This window comes from Peromyscus californicus, unplaced genomic scaffold (assembly GCF_007827085.1).
Source record: "Peromyscus californicus insignis strain IS unplaced genomic scaffold, ASM782708v3 Scaffold_3__1_contigs__length_106647218, whole genome shotgun sequence".
Lineage (NCBI taxonomy): Eukaryota > Metazoa > Chordata > Mammalia > Rodentia > Cricetidae > Peromyscus > Peromyscus californicus.
In genome coordinates, this window is record NW_026294551.1 from 71509211 (window position 1) to 71530792 (window position 21582).

The window sequence follows — 21582 nt, forward strand, 5'->3', positions numbered from 1 at the left end:
TCTCTGGGACCTCAAGGTCCAGGCCAGCCTGGTCTACAGAATGAGATCCAGGACAGCCAAGGCTACACACAGAGAAACCCAGTCTTGAAAGAAAAAGAGTAGTTGTGGTCATGGTATCTCTTCACAGCAGTTGAAACCCTAACTAAGACAACCTCTGTTCCCACATGTTCCCCATACTGTCCTTAATAGAGCCACAGATGACTGCCTGGTTAATAAAGTAAAAATGTTTGCTGGCTATATGACATATGCTTTCAGTCCCAGCTCTTGGCAGGTAAAGGCAGAGGATCAAGAAGTTCAAGGCTAGCCTTTTCTACATGACGGATTCAAGACCAGCTAGGGCATATGAGATGCTCTCTTAAAGAGAACAAGAAGAAGCCGGGCGGTGGTGGCGCACACCTTTAATCCCAGCACTTGGGAGGCAGAGGCAGGCGGATCTTTGTGAGTTCGAGGCCAGCCTGGTCTCCAAAGCGAGTTCCAGGAAAGGCGCAAAGCTACACAGAGAAACCCTGTCTCGAAAAACCAAAAAAAAAAAAAAAAAAAAAGAGAACAAGAAGCTGGCACGGTGGTGCACGCCTTTAATCCCAGCAGAGCCAGATGGATCTCTGTGAGTTCAAGGCCAGCCTGGTCAACAGAGCAAGATCCAGGACAGGCACCAAAACTATATAGAGAAACCCTGTCTTGAAACCCCCCCCCCAAAAAAAAAAAGAACAAGAAAACCAAACAACATGGAGCCAGAGAGGTAGCTCAAGTAGTTAACTTCCTGCTCCTCTAGAGGATCCAAGTTCCATTCCTAGTACCCACATCAGGTAGCTCACAACTACCGTAACTCAAGCCCTAGGGGATCCAACACCTCTTGCCTCTGTGGGCACCCACATACAGACACATACACATAATTTAAAGTAGTAAAAGAAATCTTTTTTTTTTTAATACAAAAACTGGAAAAAAGTATTTAGGGTATTTATTTTTTGATAGGTTTGGTTTGGTTTTTGAGACAGTCTCACTATGTAGCTCTGGCTGTCCTTGAACTCACTATGTAGACCAGGCAGGCCTCAAACTCGAGATCCGCCTGCCTTTGCCTCCCTCGTACTGGAATGCCCAGCTACTTATTTAGGGTTTTTAATGCAATCTTACTAGGGAAATGTGAAGTAGACAAACAGTTAGGAGAAACAAATACCTTGAGAAACAGTTGTCCCTTCCCTACTTGCTTTAAGATAATGGAGTGCAAAACACAGAGTGAGAAATAAATTGCCCAGTAATTGCTATGAAGGGAATGGTATGTGAACGGAATGTTACTGCAGGTGTTTCCAAGCACCTGTGAGGTCTATTGGGAGGGGGGGGGCATGCCTCCTGGAGGACACTTAACAACGGTGCTATGAAGAGGTCAGTAGTAAAGGAACAAACGCGTCTGTGCTTGCTTCATACAACACAGAGTCCTCCTGTGACCACGCTGGGGTGTGGGCACACGCAGTTCTTCAGGGGACACCAAGTGCAACAACCAAGTGCAAAACCTGTCCTGTTCAGTTGTGACCTCATCTCCCTGGAGATAGCACCAGGTTCTTCAGGTCAGAGAAGGATTCAGCCCCACAAGTTGCTTCAGATGCCAGTACCAAGCCCAGGGTTCGGACCTGTGCTTCTGATTGGTTATATCAGTGAATCCCATGACCTTCCTGCTTGGATGCAGTAATTTGGTAGACAGTTAACAGACCATGAGAAAACATTTGTAATGGTTCATATGAGCAGCCAGATCCATAAGAGCAAGCAGGGCATGGGGAAGAGCAACCCTCTTAGACCATCTGTGTCTTCAGCAACCTCGAAGGTCATCATATCTACAGGATGGGATAGTTTTATGACAATGGTATGTAGTATGGAAGCCCTCCCCCAACAGGATGTCTGTTGCCTAGGCTGGCCTCATACTCTGAGGTCACAGAGATCTTCCTGCCTCAGCCTCTGGAGTACTGAGATTATGGGCATGAGCTAGCATGAGCTACCATACCTGGCATTGGTATGCAGACTTAAAGAAAACAACACTTTATTTTAGTGTGTGTGCGTGTGTGTGTGTGTGTGTGTGTGTGTGTGTGTGTGATGGGGTATACACATGCCATGGTGCACACATGTGGAGGGCAGAGGACATCTTTGATGAGTTGGTTCTCTTCTGCTGTTATGACTTCAAGTTGTCAGCTTACATGACAAAATGCCTTTACCCAATGAGCCATCTCAGTATCTCAGCCCACATTTCAGAATGTTACTACCACCAAAGACAAGCAAAACCCTTAGCCATTATTCTAGTGCCCGGACCATGAATTGGCTTTTGTGTCTGGGTTTTCCTATTCTGGGCATTGTATGTAGGTTAATTATACAATGCATGTCTAATTACATCCTCCTGTGTCTGGCTTCTTTCAATTAAAAGATTATGTGTGTGTGGTGGTGGGAAGTGTACTCAGGGCCTCATACATAGCAGCAGAAGGTGTTCTGCTGAGTAAGAACTACAGGCCCAACACGCTGTGATATTTTTAAGATTTATTCATTTATAGCATGTTAGCAGTGCTTTATTTTTATGACCAAATCATATTTCACTGTAAAGATATATCCCACAGGGTTATCCTTTTGTTGATGGTGGTAGTTTTCTCCATTTGGGGGATATTATCTTAGTCATTGTTATAGTGCTGTGTAGAGACACCATGACCAAGGAAACTCTTAAAAAAGGAAACATTTAATTGGGGCAGCTGGCTTACAGTTTCAGAGACGTAGTCCATTATTATCATGGCAGGAAACATGGTGGCAATCACGGCACAGAAGCAGTAACTGAGAGCTGCATCCTCCTCTGCCGGCCACAGGAAGAGAGAGAACTGGGCTTGGCCTGGGCTTTTGAAACCTCAGGGCCCACTCCCAGTGACATACTTCTTCCAACAAGGCCGCACCTCCTAGTTCTTCTCAAATAGTGCCATTCCCTGATGAGTAAGCATTCAAATATTGAGCATATGGGGCCATTCTTATTCAAACCACCACATTCTACTCCCTGGCTTCCATAAACTTGTACCATATTGTAATGCAAAGTGCATTAAGTCCAACTTCAGAAGTCCCCATATTCTTTCAGTCTCAACACTGCTTAAAAGTCCAAAATTCGGCCGGGGGTTGGGTTTTTTTTTTAAATAAATTATTTATTTTTATTTTATGTGCATTGGTGTTCTGCCTGTATGCATGTCTGTGTGAGGGTGGTCAGATCTTGTAGTTACAGATAGTTGTTAGCTGCCATGTGGGTGCTGAGAATTGAACTCATGACCTGTGGAAGAGCAGTCAGTGTTCTTAACCACTGAACCATCCTGAGTATTGGTTTTAATGCCTTTAATCCCAACACTCGGGAGGCAGAGACAGGCAGATCTCTGAGTTCAAGGCCAGTCTGACCTATAGAGTGAATTCCAGGACAGTCACAGCTACACAAAGAAACTCTGTTTCAAAAAACAAAACAAAACAAAAAATTCAAGTCTCTTCTGAGACTCATAGGATTCCCTTAACAGTAAGCCCTTGTGATATCAAAATAAAAAAGCAGATCATATACTTCCAACTTGCAATGGCACGGAATATACATTACCATTTCAAAGGGGAGAAAGGGAGCATAGTGAGGAAATATTGAGCCAAAGCAAGACCTAAAACCAGCAGGGCAAACTCCAGATTCTGCATCTCCATGTCTGATGTCAAAGCGCTCTTCAGATCTCCAGCTCCTTTCAACTTTGTTGATGCTGGTTCCACCCCTGATCTGCAGCTATCTTTGGCAGGTATCCTACAAATCTGGCATCTCCATCATCTGGAAGTCTTCGGTAAAATCCAGGCTTCACCTTCACAGCTTCACACAGTGGTATCTCTAGGCCTCCATGCAGGGATGCCCCCCCACACCCCCACACACACACATTGCCTCAGCATCTTTCCTTAGCCTTGGAGGGAGATTCTATAACCCTTTTCTTGTGTCCTTGACTCTAAAACCAGAATCACATGGCCAAAGCTGCCAAGTTCTGCTGCTTGATGGGGCTGGAACTTGGCTCCCTTCTTCAATTATATCTGCACCAGCTTTCTGTTGTACATGGTTTCCTTACTCCCTAGACTTTTCCTTAATTCCTTTCACAATTGGAAACCTAACTGGGTGGGATCTTGCCCTGAGGTCACCACTCTCTTTATTCCATTTAGCTTCAGGCTTTTCTTTAAACTTTTTCTCTCCTGAAGCCTGGACTTGCTCTATTACATTTCCTGGTGTTCCTTTATCCTCAAACTGTAAATTTTTGTATTCCTTCTTGCCTCACTTGCTCCTTTTCACTGTAGATCAGACAGATGTTTAGGAGGAGGACAAGAAGCAGCCACATTCTTTGCCAGAATGTCAGAACAGTGCTCTCCAGGCTACTTCTGTTCTTCCCCTCTGAAATTTCTTGAGCTGGCCCCACAGTTCAAATTGCTCTCAGTACTGTCTTCCATGCTCCTACTGGGATGGCCCATTAAGCCTGGCTTAAAGTGTCCAACTGCTTTTCTAGTCTGAATCCTCAAATCTTCCAGATTCCTCCAACAAACAGCACAGTCAGGCCTGTCACACAATAAATACCCCAGTCTCTGGTACCAACTTCTGTCTTAGTCACTGTTCTACTGCTATGAAGAGACACCATGACCAAAGTAACTTTTTAAAAAAATTATTTATTTATGAGTACTCTGTCTGTATGTCAGAAGGGATTGCACGACCATACAGTAACTGTTTACAGTGTTGAGAGCAGGGATGGGAGCTGCATGAGTTTATATCCCACTAGCATACTGACTTATTACTTCTTTTTATAACCACCTGGTTTGTCTGAATGGTTCTCTTATTTCATTTTCATTTGCAGTTCTCCAACTATTATGTTGAATGATTGTCTGGTTTTAGATTATTTTATTTATTTATGTGTATGTATGTGTCTGTGTGTGTCTGTGCATGTGTGTGTAGGACCAGAAGAAGGCCTAAGATCCCTCGGAGCTGGAGTCAGGTGTTTGTGGGATACCTGGCTTGTTCTCTGAGTGCTGGACACTAGTCTTCCTGACAACACATCAAGTTCTCTTACCTACTGAGCCATCTCTGCAGCCCCAAGTTAATGTCTTTGCACATAATTATTAAACATGCGTGTTTTGTTTCCTTTTCTCCACCCATGACCTTGAATTTACAGAGATTCACCTGTCTCTGCCTCTGCTTCCCAAGTGATGGAATTAAAGTAGTGATTCTCAACCTTCCTAATGCTGTCTCCCTTGAATACAGTTCCCCATGTTGAGATGACCTCCAACCATAAGATTATTTTTGTTGCTACTTTATAACTATAATTTTGCTACTGTTATGAATCATAATGTAAATAGCTGTGTTTTCTGGTGGTCTTAGGCTACCACTGTGAAGGATCATGAAACTCCCAAAGGGGTTGAGACCCACAGGTGGAGAATTGCTGTATGTTTTCTTAATCTGCTTGCTGGGCGGTGGTGGCTCACGCCTTTAATCCCAGCACTGGGTGGCAGAGACAGGTGGATCTCTGTAAATTCGAGGCCAGTCTGGTCTACAGAGTGAGCTCCAAGACAGCTAAGGCTGCACAGAGAGACCCTGTTTTGAAAACAAGCAAACAAGCAGAAAAAAACTGCTCATTTTTAAATTGAGTTGTTTCTACTATTGAACATAACATTTTAAGGAGAAATTTAATAAGACCTCTCTAATTTTAAATTATTTATCTTTATATGTATGGGCATTTTGCTTGCATGTATATCATATCTGGTGCCCTTGGAGGCCAGGAGAAGGCATTGGATTCTCTGAGACTGAGTTAAAGATGGTTTTGAGCTATCATGTTGGTGCTGGGAATTGAACCCTTCTCCTCAGCAAAAGCAGCCAGTGCTCTTAACCATTGAGTCATTTCTCTAGCCCCTGAGTGTAATATATTTACTATTTTGTTGGTTTTGTGTGTAAGTGTATGTTTTGTTTTAAGACAGGTTCTCACTGTCCTTGGCTGGCTTGGAACTCCCTATGTAAATCAGGCTAGCCTTGAACTTCCAGAAATCTACCTACCTTTGCCTACCAAAGCCGGTGCATGCCTTTAATTCTAGCACTTGGGAGGCAGAGGCAGGCGGATCTTTGAGTTTCATGCCTCTCTGGTCTACAGAGTGAGTTCTAGGACAACCAAGGCTACAGAGTGAAACCTTGTCTCAAAAAAAACAACAGGGGAAAAAAAAAAAAAGCATATACTACCATTCCCAGTTTAGTCCTGGTTGGCTTGGAACTCACCATGTAGACCAGACTGGCCTCAAACTCACAGGCCTACCTGCCCCTGCCTCCCAAGTGCTGGGATTAAAGGCATGCATCACCATGCTCAACGTATAGTAAATGTTCCTCACTGCTGAGCCAATTCTCCTTAGGCCCTTGTTTTGATTTTTTGATACAGAGTCTCATTGTAGCCCAGGCTATCTTGGCATTTACAATCCTCCTGCATCAGTCTTCTGAGTGCTATACTTATTGTTCCCTGCTCCTGGGTATTGAAATCAGGATCTTTTGTGTGAGCCACACTCTTAGCCCCTATTGTATTTTTTAAAGCACTGCTACATTTGTTTGCAAGACTAATTTTTCTCCTGTCTTATTTGAAGGTCCTGTCCAGAATACACTGATGTCATCACAAGTGTCATCAAGCCAAGGATATGATTCCCAACTTCCAGGATCCTACCCTCGTCCAATGCCAGCAAAGACTTTGAATCCATTCTCTGCACAGTCGAACTATGGTGGTTCTCAGGGATCTGGGCAGACTCTTAATAGACCACTTGTGGCTTCCAGTCCAGTACCACCTTCACTTCACAGTGGTCCTGTTCCTCGAATGCCACTACCCACTTCTCAGAACCCAGCTGCTACACCAATGCCTTCTGGTAGCTTTCTTCCTGGAGCCAACCCACCGCCACCTTTGAATTGGCAATATAACTATCCATCTACAGGACCACAGACTAATCATTTTCCTCATGTAGCTCAACCAACTCTATCTGGGAATACAAATTTGACAGCAGATCGTCAGTATGTTTCTTCTGGAGACCCTGCACTTCAAACCAGCCTCATAAAGCCAGGTACTCATGAGGAGTGTTTGAAATGGAGAGAAACTTGCTCTATTAGATTTGCACTGAATACTTGAAGCCTTAAGCCTTAGAGAAAGATGGTTTTTAAAATCAGTCAATTTTTAAATAAGTTTGTTTCTTCTCACATCTTTAAGTTAGCTTAATAGATTGCTTACATTCCTGAACTCTTACTGCTTTTGCTTTGTAGGTATTTTTTCTTTTTCTTTTTCTTTTTTTCTTTTCTTTTCTTTTTTTTTTTTTTTATGTTTGTTTTTCGAGACAGGGTTTCTCTGTGTAGCTTTGGTGCCTGTCCTGGATCTCGCTCTGTAGACAGGCTGGCCTCAAACTCACGGGGATCTGCCTGGCTCTGCCTCCTGAGTGCTGGGATTAAAGGCCTGCGCCACCACCGCCCGGCTTTTTCTTCTTCTTCTTCTTCTTCTTCTTCTTCTTCTTCTTCTTCTTCTCCTCCTCCTCCTCCTCCTCCTCCTCCTCCTCCTCCTCCTCCTCCTTCTCCTCCTCCTCCTCCTTCTCCTCCTTCTTTTCTTTTCTTTTTTTTTCTTTTCTCTTTAAGGAGACAAGGTCTTATTATGCTGTATATGCTGAATTGCAACTCCTGCACTCAAGCCTCCCAAACATCTGGTTCTCAAAGCTATTTTTCTTTCAGTCTCTCCAAAGAGTTCCAGGGACTTACGTTTTTGTGCCGTCACTTCCATAGGCCTGAAAGAGGACAGGTGTGGTGGCATATGCCTTTCTAAACCCGAGCATTGGGGATAGACACATGCAAAAAGGGTTTGGAGGTGTCGTAGAAAATAATAAATATTTCATGGAAGTTACTCCTCCTCCTATTAGTGGAAATGAATTTCAAGTAAGTGCTCTGGCAGGACAGTAGTCACAGTGAGAGCGAACCAAGGGCCTGGGCTCCCAGCCTTGGGCTCAGACTTGCTTTTCTCTTTCTTCTTTCAGCCTTTTCTACGGGGAAACAGGATGTTCTTTAGTTTGGGCCAGCTTTGTCCTTGAGTTTACTGTGCAGCTAAAGATGACCTTGAACAGCTCTCCTGCCTGTGTGTGGGACTCCTGCCTAGTGCAGGGCCTGCAGGCATACACTGCTAAGCCCAGGGACATGGGTGTGTGGTTAAATTGCAGATGTGTGCTTAGCAAGTGCTGGGACCTGCAACCAGTCTTGAGTCCTGCCTGTTCCACCCCATAAGATCACTTCCAGCAGCTAACAAGCTATATGCTTGATGGAAAGTATTTGTATATAGTTAAGGGAATATAAATAAAAGAAGATAGCTATTGGTGTTAGCCATTTCATTTGGAAGTTTTTGCTGGTTCATTTCCTCAGAGTATGTGCTAGGAATAAACCTGAAGCTCTCAGGTTGATAACATGGCTCAGTGGGTCAGAGTGCTTATGCAAGCTTAATGCTCTGAGTTCAGTTGCTAGACCATGCAATGGTGGAAAGAGAGCCAACTCCAGAAAGTTGTCCTCTGACCTCCACGCAGTTATGGCATTTATGCCTTGTGCCCCCTCACGTTATTCACACACATGCACACAATAATAATAAAATGTGCTGGGTATGGTAGCACATGGCTGTAATCCCAGCACATGGGAAACGAAGGCTTGTCTGGGCTACACAGTGATTGAAAGTGCATATTGAGGCTATGCGTGGTGGTGCACACCTTTTAATGCCAGCACTCTGACGGAGGCAGGTGCATCTCTGTGAGTCTGAGGCCAGCCTGGTCCACAGAGTAAGTTCTGGGACAGCCAGTACTGTTACACAGAGAAACCCTGTCTCAAAAAAGAAAAAAGAAAGTGCATATTGCTCTTAGAGGACCTGAGATCAGTTCCCAGCACCATGTAGGGCTGCTTCAGAGGATCTGATGCCCTCTTCTGGACTCCACAAGCATCACACGTGCACAAACCCACACACAGATGCACACAGACACACACATGCATTAAAAAAAAAAACCTTCAAAAAACTACACAAAAAACAAAAAGGCCACATTAGCCAGGCCCCCCCCAATGTGATACCAGTTTCCTACCAAACTAATCTATACATTGTCTTATTGAGTCCTCACCTAAGAGCAGAGTTGAATATGATGGTACATATCTATAGGTTCTCTTTTGGGGAGCTGAGACAGGAGAATCATGAATTCCAGCCAGAGTGAACTCTATAGATCGTGTCTCAAAAAAAAAAAAAGTTTTTATAATAATCTCTTTGACAGCTAAGAAATGTGAAGCTTGAATAATTTACTCAGTGCACGATAAAATAGTTTGGGGAAACGTATTATGTAAAGACTATTCTAGAGACTGGAAAGACGGCTCAGCTGTTAGAATTCTTGCTGTGCCATCATGAGGACAGGCATAGATCTCAGTACTTATGTAATAAGCCAAGCAACCTGGAAACACCTGTAACGACAGCTCTAAGGGTCCAACGCCCTCTTTAGGCACTGGGCACCTGCACACACATGTATACATACACAAACACAAATAATAATAAAAATAGGTCTAAAAGAAAATGAGAAACTATTTCATCTATCTTCCTAGTTGCTCAAAAGGCTTAGGCAGGAAGGTTACTTAAGTCTAGAATTTTGGGAGCCTTCCTGGGCAACATCTCAAAAACCAATCAACCACAGCACTCAGGAGGCAAAGGCAGTTGGATCTCTATGAGTTGTTGAAGCCTAGCCTGATCTATATAATGAGTTCCAGGCCAGTCAGGGCTACAAAGTGAGACCCTGTCTCTAATATAAATGAATGAATGAATGAGTGAGTGAGTGAGTGAGTGAAAGTACAACCTTGGTGAAAAGGGTACTTGATCAATAACCTCTAATTTCCTTGGCCTTAACCAAGGCCCTAAAGGTAGAACACTTTGACTCTAGCATTGATGTGGCTAGAAAACCATAAATAAGTGCTTAAACTTTGAACATTCCCACATAAAAAGCAAGGGGCTGGGAGTACAGTAGCATAGGCCTATAATCCCAGCACTTGGTAGGCTGAGGCAGGAAAATCACAGTTCAAGGCCAGCCTGCTAAGGTTGTATCTTTAAAGAGATAGAGAGAATGAGAATGTGGGAAGACTGTATAAACTATTGAAATGAAAGTAAAATAAATGTATGGCTCTCTAAACAATCTTAGTTTTAATATCTGTTTTCTCAGCCTGTGCTTGATAGTCTGAAACCAAAAACTCCAGTATCAAGCTGGGCTTGGCAGTTCAAACCTGTAATACTGGTAACTTGGAAGTAAGCCAGGAGATCACCATGAGTTTAAAGCCAACCTAGGGTATAGAATAAGATCTTGTCTCAAAAAACAAAAACAACAAAAATGATATATGTGGATGTATGTATGTATGTATGTACATACATACACACACGCACATGCGCTGCAGGGATGAGATGATTCAGTAGGTTAAGAAGCACCATCTACCAACACTGGTGATTTAAGTTTCTTCTGTTCCCAGTGCACTGCTCACTTGAGAGAAAGATAGGACTGACTTCCACAAGTTGTCCTCTGACCACCACATGTGACATACACAGGAAATAACTCATTAAAAATTAAAAATGGGCTGGAAAGATCGATGATCTTCCTGAGGACCCAGGTTCAATTCCCAGCACCGACATGGCAGCTCACAACTGTCTGTAACTCCAAAGATCTGGCATCCTCACATAGACATGCATGCAGGCAAAGACCAATGCACATAAAATAAAATTAAATAAGTAGTAATTTTAAAAAAACCTAATCCTTCTTTGATATAGGACCTTGAAGGAAGGAGGGAAGAAAGAAAGAAGAAACTAATCTAAGTTGTAAGAAAGAAAGAGGCCTGGAGAGATAGCTCAGAGGTTAAGAGCACTAGCTGCTTTTCCAGAGGTCCTGAGTTCAATTCCCAGCAACCACATGGTGGCTCACAACCATCTATAGTGAGATTTGGTGCCCTGTTCTGGCATATAAGCATACATGCCAGAACACTGTATACATAATAAATAAAAAAAAATCTTAAAAAAATTTTTTTTAAAAATAAGAGGCCGGGCGGTGGTGGCGCACGCCTTTAACCCCAGCACTTGGGAGGCAGAGCCAGGCGGATCTCTGTGAGTTCGAGGCCAGTCTGGGCTACCAAGTGAGTTCCAGGAGAGGCGCAAAGCTACACAGAGAAACCCTGTCTCGAAAAAACCAAAAAAAAAAAAAAAAAAAAAAAATAAGAAAGAAAGAAGAAACTAATCTAAGTTATACCTGTTTCTAGTTCTCACATTCTGCTTTCTGTTTTTTTCCTACCTTTTTTATGGCCTGGCATGGAGGCACACACCTTTAATCCCAACACTTGGGAGGTCTGAGTTCAAGACCACTGTGGTCTATAGAATGAATTCCAAGACATCCAAGGCTGCATAGAGAAACCCTATCTTGAAATACTTAAAAAAAAAAAAAAACTTTTATGAAATATAGCATATTCTCAATTCAAAAATGTTCTAAAAGACATGAAAAACACGTGTAAGCTAACTTATGTTTTGTTAAACATTAAGTCATTGCAGCTTTGTGGTTAGACATCTTTTGGTGTTGTAGATTCTTATTAATGCTGAGTTGGGAGTGCACCTTGCCCTTTGTTCTTTAAGTTGTGCATATGGTCATAGATGAGTGGGTGCTTTCTTGATAAGGGAGTCGCATAACAGCAATCTTTATCTTTCCTTTCCCAGTGAACACTGATTAATTCTTGCTAAGATCAATAAGGTTTATTAATAACAAAAGTTTTTCTATTTGGTCCTGGAGAATTTACAGTATAAGATGGCTTTTTAAAATTTTTCATATTTGGCTACCTTTGTTCCTTTTGTTTTATAAAATGCATGTTTACTACAGGTAAAATGTATTAACTATGTCACTAACAAGTATAAAAACAGTGAGTTTCTTCATTTTGTTTTGTTTTCTTTTTTTAAGTCTTGGAACCAGGTGTAGGGGATACATGCCTATAATCCCAGCACACGAAGAGCTAGAGAGATGACTCAGTGGTTAAGAGCACTGACTGCTCTTGCAGAGGAACTAGGTTTGACTCCCAGTACCTACTATAGTTAGCTCACAAGAATCATTCTAGCTTCAGGAGATTTGATGTCCTTTTCTGATCTCTGTAGGTATGTGATCACAGACACACATACAGGCAAAACACCCATACACATAAAATAAAAGTCAATAAATCTTAAAAAAAAAAAAATCCAGCACTGATCCAGGCTGAGGTAGGAGCATCATGAGTTCAAGGCTATATAATGTGGCTCTGTCTCACAAACTGGAGAAGGGCTGAGAGTAGAGCCCTGTTGGTAGTGTTTGCCCAGCTGAAGCTCTGAGTTTGTAGCTCCAGTTCCCCAGAACCTCATAAATCAGGCATGGCAGCATGTACTCAGGAGGTAGAGGCAGGAGGATCAGAGTTCAAGGTCATCTTCAGCCACATGACTTGGAGGCTCATCTGTGCTGTATGAGGCCCTGTCTCACATAGGTAGGTAGGTAGGTAGGTAGGTAGGTAGGTAGGTAGGTAGATAGACAGAGTAGGTAGATCGAGATAGATAGATAGATAGATAGATAGATAGATAGATAGATAGATAGATAGGTAGGTAGGTAGGTAGATAGACAGAGTAGGTAGATCGAGATAGATAGATAGATAGATAGATAGATAGATAGATAGACAGACAGACAGACAGACAGACAGTAGATGGATGGTTGGATGGACGACGGACGGACAGACAGACAGACCAACAGACCAACCAAAGGGCTGGAGAGGGGACTCTGATTAAGAGTGTGTACTAATCTTACAAAGGACTTGAGTTCAAGTCCCAGCTCCCACGTAGCACTGTATACTGCCTGTAACTAGCTTCAGGGGACCTAGTGTTCTCTTCTGGCCTCCAGCAGCCCTTCATGCATATGGTGAACATACATACACTCAAGCCCACACACAGTCACATAAATTAAATAATCTTCTTTCAAACGTTACATTTTTGTGTAAGAGTGTTTTGCCTGCATCTGTGTTTATGTTTTGTTTTTCGAGAAAAAGTTCCTTTGTGTTAACAGCCTGGATCTTGCTCTGTAGCCCAGACTGGACTCAAACTCACAAGAGATCCACCTGCCTCTGCCTCCTGAATGCTGGGGTTAAAGATGTGCACCACTGCACCCAGCTGCCTGCATCTGTGTAAGTGCACTACATGCATGCCTCATGCCATGCCAGAGGTCGGAAGAGGGCATCGGCTTCCCTGGAACAGGAGTTATAGACAGTTGTAAACCCAATGTAGGTTCTGGGAATCAAAACCAGATCATCTGCAAGAGCCTCTTTATGTGGTTAGTGTGAGTGTATGTATGAATGCCAGGGTGCAGAAGAGGTTAGAAGACAACTTGTAGTAACAGCCCTGGCTGTCCTGGAACTTGCTTTGTAGAACCAGGCTGGCCTCAAACTCACAGAGATCCACTACTTTGCCTCTCAAATGCTGGGATTAAAGGTGTGCGCCACCACTTTCTGGCATAGTATCTCCTGTTTGTTTGTTTGTTTGTTTTTTGAGACAGGGTTTCTTTGTGTAGGCCTGGCTGTTGTGGAACTCACTCTGCAGACCAGGCTGGCCTCGAACTCAAAGGGATCAGCCTGCTTCTGCCTGCCTACTGGGATTAAAGGCGTGTGCCACTATGCCTGGCCATAATCTCATTTTTAAGCAGAATGAATGTGGATTTATTAAGGAAAATGAGAAGGAACTCCCCATAATGACATTTGGGAGCCACCAAAGCAGGAATGCTCTATAATTTTATGTTTAACAAGTTATACCATAATAAAAACAAACAAAACGAAATAAAAATTGGAGAATTAGTTCAATGCTCTACTTTTAGCAAGCAAACAAAAGGAATAAAATGTGCCAGACATGTTCACACACCCTGGTAATCCCAGTATATGAGAAGCTAAGGCAAGAGGATTAGAATCGTGTTTGAGGCCGCCCTGTATTATATAGTGAGACCCTGTATTAAAAAAATTGCTGCTGCCACAGAGGCAGAGATTCCAGGACAGACACGGCTACGCAGAGAAACCCTGTCTCGAACCACCGCCCCCACAAAAAAATTTTCCCAAATTTTATTCATTTTAATTTATTCTTGGGATAGTTCATATGGCTTCTTAAGGTTTTTATGATCAGTTAGTGAAAAAGATAATCAGAATATTTTATTTACCCTAGGAGTGATTTGTACTAATGTATGTAGGTACTTTCTGTGGGGATGAGGTCTTCCTTGCAGCCCAGCTTGGACTGACTTCCAGCTTGCTGACCTGTTGTCTCAGCTTCCTGAGTGCTGAGATTATGGGCTACTGGTTTATTTATATTGCGTTAAGAACTGACAGATAAGAAGCGTGGTAAGACAGAGTTAGAAAATATAGACTACTCATAGAGTTACAAATTCGGGAAGTTAGTGTATTTCTGTTAATGGATTTTTTATTGATTTTTGTTAAAATTTCAGTTTAGATGTCTGCTTGGTTTTAGTAAAGATTGTTTGAAACCTTTGTCTTAAGTTCGTACATGACGTGAAAAACCCATGTTTCCATAGGTTCTGCACTTCCCTTACAGAATCCACCTCTGCCTACCACTTTTCAGCCAGGAGCTCCTCCTGGGCCCCCTCCAGCTGGAGGCCCACCTCCCCAGAAAACACCTCCGAGGGCTGCAGTCCCACCATTTAATTCAACTGTCACCCAAGAAGGTAAGTAAGTAGAAGGCAGAGCCTCTGCTCAGGACTGAAAGGAGAATGTGAATACATCCTGTGCTTTAGAAGCCTGTTTCTGGAATACATTAGAATAGATATTGTAGGATTCTTTCTCAATCAACAGGAAAACAAGATTCCAAGACTGATGTTTCTTTTCCATAAAGCTGCATCTAAGTTACTTGAAACATTTGTGTATTTGGTAGCACACACTTGTAATCCCAGCACCTAGGAGTCTAATTTGGAGGCTTATGTGTGCTATGCAATCATTCAGCCACTAAGATATATTCCTGTCCTTTCTCCTGCCAGTATCTAAATTTTTATTTTCACATTTGATCTTTTTAAAAATTACTACTTAAGGTACATATTTAGAGGGTGGAGTGTGATGGTTTGATAAATGTATAATATGTGATGATCCATCTAGTCAAAATAATTAGGATATCTGCTATCTCAAGTATTTGTCATTCCTTAATTGGTGAACACTTACAATCATCTCTTCTAAGCCAAACATGGTAGAGCGTGCCTGTCAGCATTGGTAGCTGAAGCAGGAGGATCTTGAATTTGAAGCCAGCTTGAGCTGTATAGTAAGATCTTGTCTCAAAATAAACAAAAGCCCTCTAGATATTTTTGAAACATAGTAAATTATTTTTAACTTAGTCACCATTGTGTTCTATAGAACTCTAGAAATTGGCTGGGCAGTGGTGGTGCACACCTTTAGTCCCAGCACTTAGGAGGCAGAGGCAGGTGGATCTCTGTGCGTTGGAGGCCAGCCTGGTCTACAGAATGAGTTCCAGGACAGCCAGGGCTACACAGAGAAACCCTTCTTGAAAAAGCAAACAAACAAACAACAGCAAAAAGAACTCTGGGAATTGTTCTGACACTATTCTGTACCCGTTAACCAGCTTCTTCTTTCCTCCTGTCATGTGGTTACAGTTCTCCTCATTGTTTGAGATCAACTCTTTTAGTCCCTCTAGATGAATGAGAATGGACAGTAGTTGTTTTTCTGTGCCTGGCCTATTTCATTTAACATGGTATTCTTTCTTCCTTTTTATGACTAATATTTCATTGTGTAGATCCACCTCAGTTTCTTCATCCATTTGGTCACTTTTGGACAATTAAGTTCATTCCATATCTTGGCTGTTGTGTGGAGTGTTCAATAAATGGGAATGCAGGCATCTCTTTGATATACTAATTTTAGTTTTTTGAAGCACTTGGATACTTTTCTGCAATGGCTACACTGTTTTACATTCCCAATAGTGGTATGGAAGAGTTCTGCTTTCCCACATCCTTGTCAGCATTTGCTTGTTTGGGAGTTTTGTTTGCTTATGTCTGTCTGTCAGTCTCTCTGTCTCCCTGTCTCTCTCTCTCTCTCTCTCTTTTTTTTTTTTTTTTTTTTTTTTTTTTGGCTTTTTGAGACAGGGTTTCTCTGTTTAACAGCTCTGGCTGTCCTGGAACTCATTTTGTACATAGGCTGGCCTCGAACTCACAGAGATCTACTTGCCTCTGCCTCCCAAGTGCTGGGATCAAAGGTGTGCCCCACCACCACTCGGCAACCTTAAACACTTGATCCTCCTGTCTCCACCTCCTAAGGGTTAGGATTAGATGTGTTCAACTTTATTCATTCATTCATTCATTCATTTATTTTTCAAGACAGGGTTTCTCTGTATAACAGTGCCCTGACTAGCCTAGAACTCACTTTGTAACCAGGCTGACCTCGAACTCATAGAGCTCTACCTGCCTATGTCTTTTGAGTGCTGGGATTAAGGGCGTGCACCACTATGCCTGGCTGTTTTTTTAATTTTAAAGTATATTTTTGGTGTGTGTGTGTGTGTGTGTGTGTGTGTGTGTGTGTGTGTGTGTGTACATGCACACATGCAAGTGTCAGAGTACAGTTTATAGACGTGTTGGTCCACTCCTTCCAGCATATGGATCCATTCCTTGACATCTTCCTGACGATCGACTCAGTTCATCCAGACTCGATGGCAGACGCCTTTAAAGATTTATTGTTATAAATCTTTTGAAACCCTGTCTTGAAAAACAAACAAACAAAAAAGATTATTATTTCTCAGTATGTGTCTGTGTATGGGTGTGTGCACATGTGTGCGGTACCCTCAGACACAAGAACCAGATCCCTGTGGAGTTGGAGTTACAGATGTTTGTGAGCTACCTGAGTAGGTTCTGGGAACCTACCTTAGGTCCTCTAGAAGAGCAGTGAGTGCTCTTAACCACTGAACCGTCTGTCTAACCAGATTTTTGTGGTGGTTTTGTTGTTGAGATAGGGGTTTGCGATGTAGCTTGGCATGGAATTCACCATGTAAACCAGGCTGGCCTCAAACTCAGAGAGGTCTGCCTGCTTCTGCCTTCCTAGTGCTAGGATTAAAGGCATGTGCCACAATGCCTGGCAACATTTGACATTTTTTTTTTTGGTTTTTCGAGACAGGGTTTCTCTGTGTAGCTTTGCGCCTTTCCTGGGACTCACTTGGTAGCCCAGGCTGGCCTCGAACTCACAGAGATCCGCCTGGCTCTGCCTCCCGAGTGCTGGGATTAAAGGCGTGCGCCACCACCGCCCGGCCAACATTTGACATTTTTGATAGGCTATGACTTAATTATTTTTTTAAGGGTTTTCTAAATTTTTAGGTATTAGTTCATTTCTTGAAGAAACTATAGCAGTCATTCTTATTTAAGTCTTGTTGATGAATTTGCTTTTTAGGTATTCCATCACATGCCAATAATGGATCTATGGTGGCTCATAGTACTTACGATGAAATTGAAGGAGGTGGCTTCTTGGGTGAGATGCTTATATGAATGTTTTTCTTTTTTCTCTGATTATAGAAGTAATATGTGTTCATTGTAGGGAACTAAGAGAAAAAAGTTTGTTGTGTACATGTACCCACTGTTAATATTTTTTTTACTTCCAGGCTTACAAGTTTCTTCATCATGTTAGAATTGGAGCTTTGGGCTTTATGTGCCACGTTTTAATCAATTATACATGTTTATATTCATGTACCTAAGTCCCTAAATTGCATTTAGGATGTATTCATTAGAGTTTTTTTTAAATGAAATTTAGTCTGAATATGAAATTTATTATATGATATGGATGTAAATTAACTATGCTAAACTTATTTCTGTGTGTTTATGGCTGTAGTCTATATTAACTAGATTTTTGATTTTGCCATTACTTGTTACTTACGATTGGTTCTCTTTAAGCCGATAAATGAAACTATAATTCAAAAAATTGATGTTATAATTTTCATAATTTAATGGATCATTTAGGTGTTTTAAGTATTCTGGAACATAAAATAGAACTTAAAAGTTACCTTGTTTCTAGCAACACCACAGCTTATTAATCAGAACCCCAAAACGAGCCGAAGTGTGGGATATGCATACCCCTCCCTACCACCTGGCTACCAGAACACAGCGCCACCTAGTGCGGCTGGAATGCCACCCTCCTCCCTGAATTACCCAAGTGGCCCCCAGGCCTTTGCTCAGGTAAACTTTTTTTTTAATATTTTTTTTTAACCTTTAAAAAGGTACATTGAGCCGGGCGGTGGTGGCGCACGCCTTTAATCCCAGCACTCGGGAGGCAGAGCCAGGCGGATCTCTGTGAGTTCGAGGCCAGCCTGGTCTCCAAAGCGAGTTCCAGGAAAGGCGCAAAGCTACACAGAGAAACCCTGTCACGAAAAAAACCAAAAAAAAAAAAAGGGTACATTGAACATTTTATAGCCATTTAGACTGAAAATGAATATTTCATAAGACTTTTTTAAAAGGTTTTATTTATTATGTATACAGTGTTCTGCCTGCATGATAGAAGAGGGCACCAGATCTCATTACAGATGGTTGTGAGCCACCATGTGGGTGCTGGGGATTGAACTTAGGACCTCTGGAAGAAGAGCAGCCAGTGCTCCCAACCTCTGAGCCATCTTTCTAGCCCCCTTCATAAGGCTCTTGTACTTGCTTATTTCTCTAGACCCTCAACATGGCCAGGAGTTTAGATGATGCTCTTCTAAGCAATCCCTGTCTATCCACCTACAAAGGTTACTCACTGTGAAACTGTCTGTAGACTCCCTTAGGTGCTAATCATTTAACTGCAAGCATGAGTGGATTAAGTCTACATCCAGAGGGTCTAAGAGTTGTCAATCTTCTTCAAGAAAGGAACATGCTTCCTTCGACACCTTTGCAGCCTCCGGTTCCAAATTTGCATGAAGACATCCAGAAACTCAACTGTAACCCAGAGTAAGGCTTCAATAGCATTTCTTACGACAATGTCCATGTTCTCAAGTTTTCTGGTATGCTTTTTAGGTGTTATGAATAAGCTGTACAGGTAGACTGTATATCTTAAGATAGGACTGTTATGTTCTTTATGAGTAGTAGGTCTTTGACTTAATTTTTTGTTTTAGTTTCTTGAGACATGGTCTCACTGTGACCCAGGCTGGCTTCAAACACGTAATCCTAGTGCCTCAGCTTCCTGAGTGCTGAATTCACAGTTTTGCATGGCACACATGGCAATTTAAATATTTTAACAGTATAAAATTTAAGATCGGGATTGGGGATTTAGCTCAGTGGTAAAGAGCTTGCCTAGCAAGCACAAGGCCCTGGGTTCAGTCCTCAGCTGGGGGTGGGGTGGGGGGGTATTTAAGATCTATGGTTCATTGTAATCTGACCTAAGATTAAGATATGCACTTTTTTTTTGTCCTAAAATAATGATAGCAGCAATTGACATGTGCATTTTCTTCCCCAACAGGTTATTTCGATGCACGCTGACTAGCATCCCTCAGACTCAGGCCTTACTGAATAAAGCCAAGCTTCCTTTGGGTCTGCTGCTCCACCCTTTCAAAGACCTAGTGGTATGCTTCTTTAGAGAAAGTAAATGTCTTGGGGAAATTGCCTAAGTGGTGAAGTATTTCTGCGACAGTGTAAGAATGAATATAAAGTCTGTTATGTGACAGAGTTATTTTCTTTTTTAATTTCTAATTCAACCAACAATTTTATTACAATTTAAGAACAAGGTAAGAGAAGTATTATTGAAAAACCCATGGGATGCTATATATATAGATGGGCATAACAACAACCAAAAAATGGGCCCAGGCTTGGTGGTGCACACTTGCAGTTCCAACACTCAGGGAACTAAGTCAGGAGGATTTTGAGTTTAAGGCAAGACTGGGCTACATATTGAGACACTTTTTTTTTTTTTTTAATAAATGTGCATTGATGTTTCGCCTGCATGTATGTGTATGTGAGGGTGTCACATCTTGGAGTAACAGACAACTGTGAGCTGCCATGTGGGTGCTAGGAATTGAACCCGAGTCCTCTGGAGCAGTCAGTGCTCTTAACTGCTGAGCCATCTCTCCAGTCCCTGGGACACTTCTTTAAAAACAAACAAAAACCCTGAACTTTTCTATTTAACTAAGTTATAAATGACTTATAAATATCTTCCCCTCTGCTGCTCTTGGAGTGAAGTCAATTGCGCTAAGAAGTTGCTGCCTGTGCATAAATAAAATAAAATAAAATAAAAGTTGTTCAAAGTCTAAAAACCTGTAGCTCACTTTTGTCCTAATTCTCTGGAGCCAAACGTGTTCACAAGCTCTTGAGAACCAGCATGTGGTTGTTAGGATTTTGTTGTTTGATTGGGTGATTGATTTGGGTTGTACTGGGGATGATAATGAAGGCCTCAGTGAACACTAGACAGATGCTGCACAGCGTTAGACGATGCAACCCCTCATTGTTTTTTGTTTGTTTGTGTAAAGACACTGTTTTGCTAAGTAATAGCTCTGGCTGGCCTTGTGCTTGTTACGTAGCTCACACTGGCCTTGAACTGATAAGAATCCTCCTGTCTTAGCCTCTGAATGCCAGAATTACAGGTATAAGCCATGAGGCTCAGCTTCCCTTACTGAGTTGAGGTTTTTAGTTGTTTTGTTTTATATGAAGACTAAGAAGTTTTATTTTTTGTTATTGTGTATGTATGATGTAGATACGTGAGTTTGAATGCTTGAGGTGGAGATCAGAAAACCATTTTTGAGAGTCAGTTCTCACCTCCCAACCTTATTGAGACAATCTGTCTTGTTTCTGCTGTGCTGTGAACTCTCTGGGCTAGCTGGCCTAAGGATTTCTGAGTGGTTCTCCTGTCTCCACCTCCCACCCCACCGTAGACTTGTTGGGATTACAGATGCTTGCCACACCATCCACTCTTTGACGTGGGCTCTGGGGATCAAACTCAGGCTGTCAGCCTACACTGCAAAGTGCTTTTACCCACTGAGCCGGCCACTGGTCCCCTAACTCTTAGTATAGATGATAAACTTTGAATACTGTTTAACTTTTAATAGTTATGGAAAATTAAGGCCTCTTAATATAAAATCAAGACTATATATCAGTTTCATTCCTCTTTATTTTAGAATGTATTTTCTCCTCTGAGAGCTGAGACAGAAGGATTTCTTGAGACCAGGAATTTGAAACTAGTCTGGGCAACATGGTGAGACCTGTCTAATCGACAGGGAATGTTGTTCCTATGTCCTTTGTCATTTGTCCCTGAAAACACATTGTATAGGACACTGCCTTGGTCTGCAGTGTGAATGCTTAGTGAAAAGATGAGCACTTTTCTAAGTGATACATTTTATTGTGGATGCCACTCCCATGTGGTATTTTGAGATTAGCTCTTGCTCTGCTGCCCAGGCTGGCCTCAGACTTGCTGCTGCCCATTTCCTCTTCCCTACACCCAGGCCCCAGGTGTGAGCCTGTGCCAACACTTTTTGCCCTAGGTTTCCCTCCAAAGTTAAAATGTCTTGCTAGTTATTTGGAAGGGATAGATTAATGTCTGCTTGTTCA

The 21582-nt window shown here is 42.2% G+C and overlaps 1 protein-coding gene across 1 annotated transcript in view; it reads left to right on the forward strand.

The window, feature by feature from the left end:
- Sec24a (SEC24 homolog A, COPII coat complex component) overlaps positions 1–21582 on the forward strand; it is a 66920-nt gene that overhangs the window by 8908 nt on the left and 36430 nt on the right. The window contains exons 2-7 of the mRNA XM_052757941.1: positions 6622–7086; positions 14614–14763; positions 17474–17551; positions 18092–18252; positions 18824–18996; positions 19505–19607. Of these exons, the coding sequence (XP_052613901.1) occupies positions 6622–7086; positions 14614–14763; positions 17474–17551; positions 18092–18252; positions 18824–18996; positions 19505–19607 (1130 nt within the window). The remainder of the gene's footprint in view (positions 1–6621; positions 7087–14613; positions 14764–17473; positions 17552–18091; positions 18253–18823; positions 18997–19504; positions 19608–21582) is intronic.